This window comes from Macaca nemestrina, chromosome 1, assembly GCF_043159975.1.
Source record: "Macaca nemestrina isolate mMacNem1 chromosome 1, mMacNem.hap1, whole genome shotgun sequence".
NCBI classification, from domain to species: Eukaryota; Metazoa; Chordata; class Mammalia; order Primates; family Cercopithecidae; genus Macaca; species Macaca nemestrina.
This window is the reverse complement of record NC_092125.1, coordinates 149,638,404-149,650,595: the sequence shown is the minus strand read 5'-3', so window position 1 is coordinate 149,650,595 and position 12,192 is coordinate 149,638,404. Positions and strand designations below refer to the sequence as shown.

The window sequence follows — 12,192 nt, the reverse complement described above, 5'->3', positions numbered from 1 at the left end:
ACCAACACAGTAATAATTATATATATCTATATATTTAAAATATAGAAACTATCAGTGCTCCCTTTTCACTGCTTCAGATCTTCAGGAATTCATTAAGATGAAAAATAAAAGAGCTGGAGTGTTTGTTTTTGTGTTTGTTGAGTCTTGTTACTGTTGTCATTGTTATAAAAATATAACTGGAATAGCCGACGTTTAAGAAAATTTCTTAATCAGTTAAATCAGTTGGTTAGAACGCTGCTGAGTTCAACACAACAGTTTAGCTTCTTGACCACCAACTAATCCCTTAGGCCATCTCAAATATATGTGTGTGTGTGTGTGTGTATATATACTAGTCACAGTTATACATATCTGTCACCACAAGAGACAAAACAATTGAAAGCATGCATTCTACAACTTGCACCTGAAGAAATATCACAGTTACTAGTCACAGTTATACACATCTGTCACCACAAGAGACAAAACAATTGAAAGCATGCATTCTACAACTTGAATCTGAAGAAATATCACATTATAATCAAGAAACTACCCAGGAATATAACATCTTTAATTAGAAATGTATCACAGGTTCACTGCAGAAAAATAAGTAAAAAGAAGGAAAACAAGTAACAAAAGATTACCTGTAATCCCACTACTTAACACTTGGTGTCTTGTTAACCACGTGGTAGATAGTATTCCAGATATTTTCTATGTATACATATTTAAAATATTCATTTTACCTTCCAAATGCATATCTATACGAACCATACTTTATTTTACATTCCAAGCTTTTCTCTTAATAATGTATCATGAAAATCTTTCATCATGCCATCATTTTGATGGATGCATGGTACTCCTTTTATACAGATATGCCATGTTGTATTTTGATTCCTTTGTTGATTTCTGATTTAGAAGGTGACAGACACGTTCCTGTATTTGTGATATAGTCTCAAGGAGAAGGAAATAGCTTGAAAATGGCAATAACATCCATTTATTCCAGGTCAATTTGAGAAAGGGAGTTTATTAATCTATTACGAAAGCTCTAAGCATTTCCCTTTACAAGTGCAGAGAAAGGGTAAAGTAATATATCTTATAGGAAAAAAGTTTCAACCATACTGATTCAAATATCTGGAGTTTATAATACAATTAATGATGGTGTTGCCACTATATGTTACATGGTTACAAAATAAACCAGACATTAAAGAACTGATGAGTAAGTGGTACATTGGAATGTTATCTGTCTTTGTAGAATTCCTCAGAGACTCCATTCCAAATTTCAGTGTGGAACTGTGTCAGGCATATCCCTCCTCCAGGATGGTACTGAGGTCTCAGTATAAAGCCATCTCAGATCTCAATCTCTCTCTCTCTCTCTCCTTACCTATTTCAAATTTTTCCCTCTACTATAAGATAAATTGGTCTGTGAAGAGGTATACCCACACAAGATAAACTGTTAATAATATGTGGAAAGGCAGGAAAACTTTTTCAATTTAAGTTTTCATTCAGGGTTGTTCTTTTTTTTTTAAGTTTTATGAGAAAGGTAAAGAAAAAAAAATAGAAGAACCACAAATGGCTGACAGAAGAAACTAAAAATTAGTGTTCCACCCAGCCAAAATTCTCCTCTATAGTGAGATGATTTATTTGGTTCTCATTTCCTACCCCAATTCTAAAACAGACAAAACATAGTAGATGTTAAAATCTCAAAATTCAACAGCTTGTAAATGCATTAAAAATGAAAATTATTATAAAATGTATTAAATTAGTAAACACTATTTTCAACGGTCCTAAAAATAGTTTTATCAAAACAAATAACAATCACTTTTTCCACAAATTAAAGTATCCATAATAGCTTCTGTGCTCCTAAGTTAGTGCTGTTCCCTCTGCACCACAGCCTTTCCCCACCCCTACTTTATCTCTCTCAGCCCCTAGCCCCTATCCCACCCTTCTGCAGCCCTACAAACTTTGCTCAGGTGTTTCTTCTGTAAAGCTTTTTTTTTTTTAACTCTCCAATACACACAGTTACGCAGAGATATTAATCACACTATCGTTTTTGTTATTTCCCTTTTACCTACTAGTACTCATAACTATTACCATAAAATGCACATCTGAATAATGGCTACACCAGGGCAAGTACTCTGTCTTCTTGTATCCCCACCACCTAAGACAATGACTATAACTTAGTAGGTTTCTGTTTAATTTAAGAGTACTTAAACTATTGGTGGTATATTCATACTCCACCCAATTTCCATGTTTTTCCTAAAAAATGTTTTCTACTTAATGAAAATTTGTGCAATTCTGCCACTAGCAATCAGTCCCTGAAATTACTGTTTAAAAGTTATCACATACCCAGAAGCACCTTCTACCTTATTCCACTTGATGGCGCCAAAAGGTTTTTAACAATGTATATTAGACCCACTAAAATTTCAGCAGGGAGCAAAACACAAGGCAAGACTGAAGATTCTTTTAACCGTTTTAATATAATAAATGTTCATTATCCACAGCTCTTGGTTATTGTGGAGTGTTTTAATGGTTCTGATTGATCTAGAAACAATGAAGGAAAGAGTAAAGAATGAAGAAACATTCATGCAAACAATGGTTATTTTGATTCTTGTAAAATCCAGAATTCAACCATTCAGTCAATTCTGATTTAGCAAGCTAATGGAAAGCTCTAGTGAAGCAAATGGTTTTTTTTCTAAAAAGGAAACTAAGAGATCTATAAAGTCATTATTTCCTAATATCCTCCTTATGCACATGCCTCACTTTTCCCCCACTCCATCAATGACAAAAGAAAAGTACAGGGGCAGAAGACAATATAGCTAAGAACAGTAAAGGACTGCTGCAGAAAAAGCAAGAAATCTAAAGCAAATGTCAGGCCTTAGCAAGATGAAGGGTCCATAGTGCATAGTCAAGTGTTTTCATATCCAAGGAAAGGAGGAAGCAGAGAATAAGTAAAACTCCTCACATTTATCTTATCTCTAAGACCCAGGCTGGAGCAAAGTCTGAATATCCAACAGAGAGAACTGTATTTCCTTGGAGACACAATACGTGTTCTTGTTTCACGCGTGCGCACGCACACACACACACAATCTTTGGCTCTCAAATTAGAAAAGTATAATTTCTTGGAAATGTATTTTTAGTATGCTCATCTCACCTACCACTCATTCAATTTGCTTATGCAATCCGTGATATTACATACACAACTTCTAACTTACAAATCACTAACAAAAAGAGAGACAATTGATTTAAAATGAAAGGTAGTGGCTGATGATATCTTCTATAGCAATATGTTCCTGATTAAGTTTCCCAAACATGATATTTAAGTGGCCACAAGAAGGTGTGTAACCCCAGATCAAGGAGCTTAAAAGGAACTGCTGGATGGGATCTTCTGGACTACATGACTTCTAAGGTTTCTTCTGGGTAATATAAATGTAACTAGCAGGAAAAAATATAAAAATTGTCAACAGAGATAATTTTTACTTTCTCCCTTTTACTATTTCGTATGTGTTACATGACCTTTTATCATCAAAGAAAAATAATGATAACTCTCACTCTACCAGGGACTGGCAGCAAACCTGAAGGCATACAGTTGACAGTCTCCCTGAGGGAAGCCCCAGGTATATAACATGGCCTTAAAGGAGACATTTACCACCTGGGGTATCGGATACTGAATACTGATTAATGAACCAATTGGAGCCTCTCGGAGAGTTTGAAGGGGAGACACACTGAAGGCAAGATTCTGAAGCCCAGGCACCCACAGAGAGGAGAGACGCTATCCAGACCTCATGACGTGGTAGAAGCCAGGAGGCTGAGAAAATAGTAGAGCAAGTAAGCAACAAATCAGTAAAAGCACCTTCACACTTCAATCCCAAATACCTGGCCTAGAAATTCACTTGACACTAATTTGGGAAAAGTAATATCAAACACTTTGATTCATTCTTAGAACTATTGTAGTCCCTGAATTTTTATCTTCTTCTTCCCACTTGCTCTATTCAGGCTTCATTCTAGACAGTTAATGGGACAACTGTGTTAAGTACAGATTTTTAAAGCATTTATTTTAATACATAAGGACAGTGATAACTCCTCTTTTTTTCTTAAAGAATGCCTTACCTCCAGAAGCCATGGCTTTAGTTTTCTATCCAATAAAATATCAAATCCCAGGACTTCAAAGCAGACACTTTCGCTTCCTGGAGGTTGACCAGGTCTACACATTCGATACGCATGCAGGACATGAGGTTCTGCTACAATCAGGGTTTTTACCACCAATTCCTATAAGATTGTGATAAAAGAGGTGAAAATGCCTTTGTGTCTCATTTCATATATGTAAATATAAGCAGGGCCCACAAACTGGCAGCCTAGCCAAGTTTACAAAGCTCTGTGGCATCTAGCCCCTGCCACAGATCTAACTTCATTCTTCACTCTTATCCCTGCCCACTGCGCTCCTCATGCTTGCTTTGGGTTCCTCAAGTAAGTGACACTTCTTCCTATCTTAAGTCCTTTGCATTAGCTGTCCCCTCTTGTGGAATACTCTTTCCCCTATATTTGCAACTCTGGCTCTTAAGACATTCAGAAAGGCTTTCCCAACCCCCAAGTTAAAAGTAGCCACCCTTCATTTCTTACCGCACCACTACACACAGCATATAACCAGTTGATATTTTTCTTTTTACATTAGAGCAGGGACCTTGTCTGACTTATTTATAACACCATTCCCAGTGCCTACAATAGTAGCTGGCATTCAGTAGATATCCAAGTAAATCCAATTAACTTGTTTACTTTGTAAACAAGTTATTCATACTTGTTTATATGTTAAAACAAGTAAGGCAGTTGTTAAAACAAGTTAAAAACAAGTAAGGTAGGAGCATAGGCTAGCCCCATCCAGAAGAGATGAAGGTGATAGGGAGGAAAAATTCCAAGGAGAGTAAATTATTTCACAAACACCAGTATAGAAACTCTACTTAGATAAAGGCTGAAAGGGCTGGAAGACAAAATCTATGAGAGTTGAGTTTCTTTATTTAGTGACGATTTTGTAGTGTATAAGTTTTATCTGAGAAGAGTGTTACCAATTAAAAGATTGGCTCTCAATATTTTCTGAGAGAAATCACATAATACTACTGGGATGAGTTATTAACCCTAATTTTTAAAAAGCTGTTTTACTGAAGTTTCAGAACAAGCTGTAGGAGAAAAGCTGTCTCACTTATTTTTGCTCAGAAGACATTGTCATTTTAACTCCCTCTCTACAGGTATAGGCAATAGGAAAAGACAGTTAAGAACCTGGCTCTAAAATCAGGATTCTTGTGTTTCTTCCTGGGTTTGTAACTTGCTAGCTGTGCAACCTCAGTCCTGTTGCTTAAACTTTGTGAGTCTCATTTTTCCTAAATATAATCTGCAAAAGGTTAATGTCAGAACAAAATGAGATGCCATGTAAAACTCTTAGCATAGTGCCCAGAGTACTATTATTGTTACTGTTATTCTATCATTCCTCTAGAATTCCACCTCATATGTCAGGTTAGACTCAAATACTCTACTACCTGGTAGAACAATATTTATTATATGAGTGATAAAAGAGAAGACAGACGTTAACCTCACTGTTACCCAGAACCACAATGCAGTTCATATTTGAGAATAACTATCAGAGGTCCCATGAGAGGCTGTTTTCAAAACATTTTGTTCAAGGTAACAAATTCATGACAGCACCATAGTATATAAAATAAATGATAAAAAGTCACTTTATATAAATCTTCGCCAATATTACTGAAACCACTTGAGAGCAGGAAAAAGTTAAAACTTTGACTGATAAGTGTCTGTATGGAACAGTATAGGCTGAGGGAGAGGGTGGGGACTGCTTATTAATCAACAGACCCTGAATTACAAATATGTTTTTGCTATGTAGAAAATAACCTGCTTTTAGATTGTAAAGGCAAGTTTTCAGCAGAAGTGAAAATCAGGAGTCATATAAACAAACACAAACGAAATTCCACTACTGTTTTTGAGAATTTACAACATAACATCACTGCTTTGAAATGTGATTTGTAGATTTATACCTTAGGTATATAAAAAGCAGTAAGGATATTTTTTTTAATGATTATGCTCATTTTTAATCTCCATGGCTTGATTTTCTACTGATTTTTATTACTGACCAGAACAAAAGTACACGGCTCTGTTCTTCACACAGGGTATTGATGAATGCTACTTTTTATATATTGATAGTTACTTTTTGGAGAAATTGCCCCCCAAAAAGAGGTTATTAAAAATAAGTTATAAATTAAATTCAGGGAATTTGTGAACTAAGACATCAAGATAAAAATTTACTGCATAATTGCTTTCTCCACCTCCTCCTGTCATTCTCTTTTTATATTATCCCATTGATTTATCTTAAACAGTTATCTATATAAAGTATACCAATTCTTAATAAAGACAGCCAATTTTCATATAATTACATAAATACAGACAGGTGTTTGACAAGATAATTATAATAAAAGTACTTGAAAAAGGTAGGTTTGTTAACTGATTGTTTATAGATGATTAATATGCATTCTTACTAACATAGCCAAGAAAGATGCAAAATTTATTCACCTATAGACAAGACCATGAAATGTGTCAGAGCTTAATAGGCCCACATTGGCTATGTTTGGGTCATATCTAAAAGTTATACTTCAGGTCCTAACAGAAAGTTAATTTCCATATCCTCTCATTAGTATTAGTCTTGCTTGTATACCTTCTCTTAATTCAATTGTGAGGAAAAAACGTCACTTAAAACCAATATATGTAAAGCTAACGACCCTCATTATTCTCCCTGATTCTCTCCATACATGCCTCACCAAAGCAGCCCAACAGGTTCTACCTTTTCACAAACACGTCCCCAAAGAGCCAAATCCATATGAGGGTTACAAATGTGTACATTTGTAAAAAAAAAAAAAAAAAAAAAAAAAAGAATGCCAGAGGGTATATAAAACTTTCTTGGTCCCACTGAGCAATACACCAATTCATTGAATTACCATCAGATGGAAGATGGTATGATCTTCCATCAATGAACTATGGTCCAAAATCACTGAATTTCACCATTGTGATGCTTCTGACTCACTATGATAGTAAACTGTCATTAGAATGGTTTTTGGAATTTCCATGAAATTGGCCTTGAGAACATAATTACATAAACAAATAAATGCAGCATTGTTATGATTCAATTTCTCATTTACATGCATTTCATCTCTCAGGAAGTTATAAATGAAAGTTAACAAATTGGTGGGTATCTGACCAAATCCAGATGACATTTTTGTTTGTTAAGTCTCAACATCTTTAAAATTTTTGAGTCCATTGCCAACATTTAAAATCATTTATGCCATTTCTGCCATTTACACATAATTTATCAACAAATTAGAAGAATAAGCCTCACTGGGCCTAAAATATCACTGGCACCAATAAGCTGGTGCTGAGTGGTGGCTACCTCCTTCAGACCTCTCCTGACTTTCAAATTATCACAGTTCCCAGAACACCCTAGTTTCTTCTATCTAGAGACCACTTCACTCCTTCTTACTTGTCTGACACCTAAGGACCTTTGGATTTATGGCCGGTGATATAGAAAGTAAGGTAAAAATGTCAACAAACAAAATAAACAAGGGTGAATAGACTCATATGCCACATAACAGCATTTTGGTGTACAATGCATAGCATATTCAACAGGGATCACATAAGATTATAATACTGTATTTTAGGGTACCTTTTCCATGTTTAGGTATACAATCTTTACCATTGTATTACAATTGCTTACACTATTCAGTACAGTAAATTTTTTTTTTTTTTTTTGGCGACCAAATCTTGCTCTGTTGCCCAGGCTGGAGTGCAGTGGCACAATCTTGGCTCACTGCAATCTACACCTCCCGCGTTCAAGCAATTCTCCTGCCTCAGCCTCCTGAGTAGCTGGGATTACAGGAGCGCGCCACCACATCCAGCTAATTTTTTATATTTTTGGTAGAGACAGGGTTTCACCATGTTTGCCAGGCTGGTCTCGAACTCCTGACCTGATCTGCCTGCCTAGCCTCCCAAAGTGGTGGGATTACAGGTGTGAGCCACTGTGCCCAGCCTAGTACAGTAATGTTTTGTACAGGTTTGTAGACTAGGAGCCACAGACTATACCATATACAGGCTATATGATAGCCTAGGTATGTAGTGGGCTATTCCTATTCTAGGTTTGTGTAAGTACAAACTGTGATATCTGCACAATGATAAAATCACCCAAGGATGCATTTCTCAGAATGCATCCCTGTTGTTAAGCAATAGGCTGTGTAACGGCCTGTTTTTTTCTCTCTGGTCCTCTCAATTATAGGGAACCAAGTTCAATCAACTCTTAATGAACTTTCATGGCCTGACGGTGCTTCAAATTATTGCTGAGGACAGACCGTTATAACTGTGGAATGGCATAATCTTACTGAAATATCACTCCAAAACTTAGCAACATCATGTTGATTTGCTTGAAGGAATTCTGTAAACCATTTGATGGAACGTTTGCTGCCTTTGTTCTCAGTTTCATCCCGTTCGAAACGTTCATTATGCTTGTTCACCGAGTAGTTTGTCAGATGCATGTATAACTGGGTCTGTAACAAGTAAGAACCAAAGTGGTTACCACCTATGACATCCTAGAACTGCAACGTTTCAGAGGAAAAATAGACACTCAAAGACTAAAAAAAGTTTTAAAGTTTAAACTATATAGATGAACAATTTCATGATTATTTAGATAATATCCCAATTAAATGGAATGGCACATTTCCCTTAAAAGGGTTGAGAATGTAATCATCTACAGAGTTACTTTACATATTATTCAAAATATGTCTACCATTAAAAAGTATCAAATTAATAAGAATATAGAGTAATTAAAATGTGAAACTACATATTGCTAAGCAAGAAAAATGATCTGAGTTTGTTCTTGTTAATTTGTTTTTAATGTTTTTGGCTCTGAGAGTTTTCACTCAAATCTGTTTTGGGAAAGGAATTTTCTGAGAGAGTATTCTATGTCTTTTTCAAGAAAAATAAAAAATGAAAACTCAAGTAAGTCACATAGAGAGGCAGGACTACCAAACACAACCTCTGCACACCCATACTGACTAGGAGGCCCCTTTAGCTCGGTACCAGAGTGCACTTATACTCAGCAGACAGAAGGTACCACATAATACTGTGCGGATGTCCAGTACAGTATCGTGCTCCATACTGGAGCTCTACGTTTTTGTCTCGTTATAATCTTACATTTGTTGATACTATTTTCCTTAAATTGAAGAAGAATTCAAAATTTAAAACTCCTCATAATTGTCAATATATATCTAATGCCTTTTTATCAAGCTAACACAAGCATTCATAAAAATCTATCTTTAATTCCTACCCTCCTCATGATCCTAAAGATTACTTTAGATAGCAAAGTTACATCACAATTAAAATATACTTCATTCACATGATTATTATTTTGATTTGTTAATAGCCAACTATATTCATGTCATATTTTATTTTTGCTGCAGTTCCTTAGGCCTATGGCATTGAAATCTTTGAAGCAAGAAGGCAGAAATGATAATTTGAGTACATATTGTTTATTAATCCATGTGCCTACCACTAATTAAGAATTTATTTTTTTCATTCATTAAACAATATTTAAGGAACACCTACTATCTGCAGCAGTCTCTGCTGGGCACTGTGGATACAAAGACAACAAAATAAACAACAGTCTCTATCCTTAGAAACAGGAAAAGCTTTAAATTAAATGATACTTAAAAGAAAAAGCATAAATCTTATGCTTACCTAATTTTAAGTGCTTAATTTAAAGAAAAAGGAAATTAATCAAGCTGGGACACTTCCTAGTTTCCAAAATACAAATTTTCTTAACTTCTAAAAAGAGATTTGGAAAACAATCTTGTAAGGAAGTCTGTATTTGGCAAGAATTTCTTAAAATTAATAATACTAACACCACCACTAGCTATTCTAGTGAAAAATTAAGTAAGGAAACTTTGTATTTTTCTTAAACAGTATCTTTGTAAATGGACTGGAAATTCCACAACTTCACATTTACCTTGACAAAAATAGGCATCTAAGCAGTTCACTGCCAGTTAGTCATTTGCAAGAAATAGAACCAAAAGTAGCTATGAACCATACAGCAATCTGCAAGGACTGGCCAACCACTACATTGGTAGCAAAAACGGAATGTTTATTATATTTCAATGTTTGAAATTCTGTCTTATAATCTGCTTATATGTAGTTGACGAACATTTAATTCTTATAGAAATAATACATATATAAAATACATGCTCACTATTTTAAAAATTTGAAATAGGAAGAAGGAAAAAATACGTAGTAAGCTGCCATCCAGAAACAACCAATGAGAGCACTTTGGTTTAATTTTTCTAGTGTTTTTTTCTAAACTTACCTTTTACATAACCATGGTCTCACTTTACAGACACTTTTGTATTTCACTTTTTAATATTTTCATATCTCAACCTAGATATTCAATCATGAAATTCTAGAGATCTATGAGTGATATAGACATTTATGTAAGAGAACATCTTTTTTCTATATATGTAAAAACCAAAGCCAGGAGCTTATGTGATTCAAAAGCACATACAAAATGAGACCTAGAGGCCACACTTCCTTTCTCTCAATCTCTCATTGAGATTAATCCCACTGAATTTAAGCTAATTATATACACATAGGACATTAGAATAAAGCACTTTATCACCCAAAAGAGCTTCCAAGTCTTATTCTTTCCAATACTATCAAAAGATCACTCCCACCTTACACATATATAATCCACTCCTACCCATGCCAATTATTTAAAGTATAATCCATGTATTGACAAGTCTCAAATTATGTTTGTAGTTCAGAAATGTCTTCTGAACTTCAAACTTACACTGTATAATCAAATGCCTACAGAACAGATCCACTTGGAGGTCACACAGGCCTTTAAACTGAATACATCCACTTTCCACAAAACCTTTAATAGTTCCTGTATTCCCTTATCACCATTCCCTAATACACCATCCATCAGATGTCAGAAACCTGAGTTTTATTCTTGATTTCACTTTCCCTTTCTCTCATTCCACAAATCCAACCTGTGACCATATTATATCAACGTTATCCATGTTATCTCAAATATATCTCAAATCCATGCTCTTATTCTTGGTCCGGACCCACTGCTACTATTTCAATTTAAGTCCTTTTTCCTTCCATATGTGGTCAGACTAGAATACTTTACATGTTATTCAAAATATATGTAACTTCTTGTCTCTCTGACTCTTAATCATTTCCATCCATCTCCACCTCCATCTCACATTCCAGACCAGGGGACATTCCTTCTTTTGTTTGTGTAAAACCCTTCAATCCTTCCTTTTATCTTAAGTTAAATTCTAAAATCCTAGACAAGGCCTACAAAGCCTTAAAGGATCTAGCTTCTAGGACTCACCATCCTCATCTCTGAACAGTCACTCCTTCTTATTCTATACTTCAGCCAAACTGACCTTGTCTGCTTTCTCCAGACATGCCACACTCTGTCTTACCTCTGAGCCATTCTTTTGCCTGGAGCTCCATCCAACCCTACCCTGCACCCGAATCTGGCTAACTCCTCATTATTCAGATTTCAATTTATAAAACACTCCCTCTCTAACCTTTATCTCCAACTGGGTTATGTGCCCCTGCTATGCACTGCCATAGCACCTTCAGTTTCTTAGACCATCACACTTACCATCAGATATTATAATTGCTTATTTTATTTTCTGCCTCCCCACTAAACTGTTGCTTCTGTGAGGTCAAGCACTGTATCTGTCTGGTCACTGTTTTTTAAAAAACTAGCACAATGCCCAAAATGTGGTAGAGTTCAAACATCACTTGGTGATTGGCTATATCTAGACCTTATAACCTTTAATAATGTTTCTTTCTTTTAACTTCTTTTCCTATGAAAGGTTTGACAGTCTCCTTATTCTTCCTTTGCCGGGTTTACAACATTTTTCATTTTACTGAAAATAGTACCATTTATGATCAGCCATTATTTAATGTTGAAAAAATGACCACATTTAATGGAGTTAATCGTGTGCATAATATTAGGGGAGAACAGTAACCAGGTCTTTGACAAGTTGGAAAACAATTAATTGTAATTTTAACTATAGTTAGTTACATCCAAAAATAGGTTTAGAGGTTAACTAAAGTTTAAGTATGCATAATAAATTATAATTTAACTTTTATAAGCTACAAATT

General features: G+C 35.1%; 1 protein-coding gene across 2 annotated transcripts in view; it reads right to left on the bottom strand.

The window, feature by feature from the left end:
- LOC105482740 (tubulin tyrosine ligase like 7) overlaps positions 1–12,192 on the bottom strand; it is a 101,552-nt gene that overhangs the window by 63,912 nt on the left and 25,448 nt on the right. For both annotated transcript variants that reach the window (XM_071090505.1, XM_011743002.3), the window contains exons 8-9: positions 8,397–8,561; positions 4,081–4,239 (exon numbers count right to left, since the gene is read on the bottom strand). In XM_071090505.1, the coding sequence (XP_070946606.1) occupies positions 4,081–4,239; positions 8,397–8,561 (324 nt within the window). The remainder of the gene's footprint in view (positions 1–4,080; positions 4,240–8,396; positions 8,562–12,192) is intronic.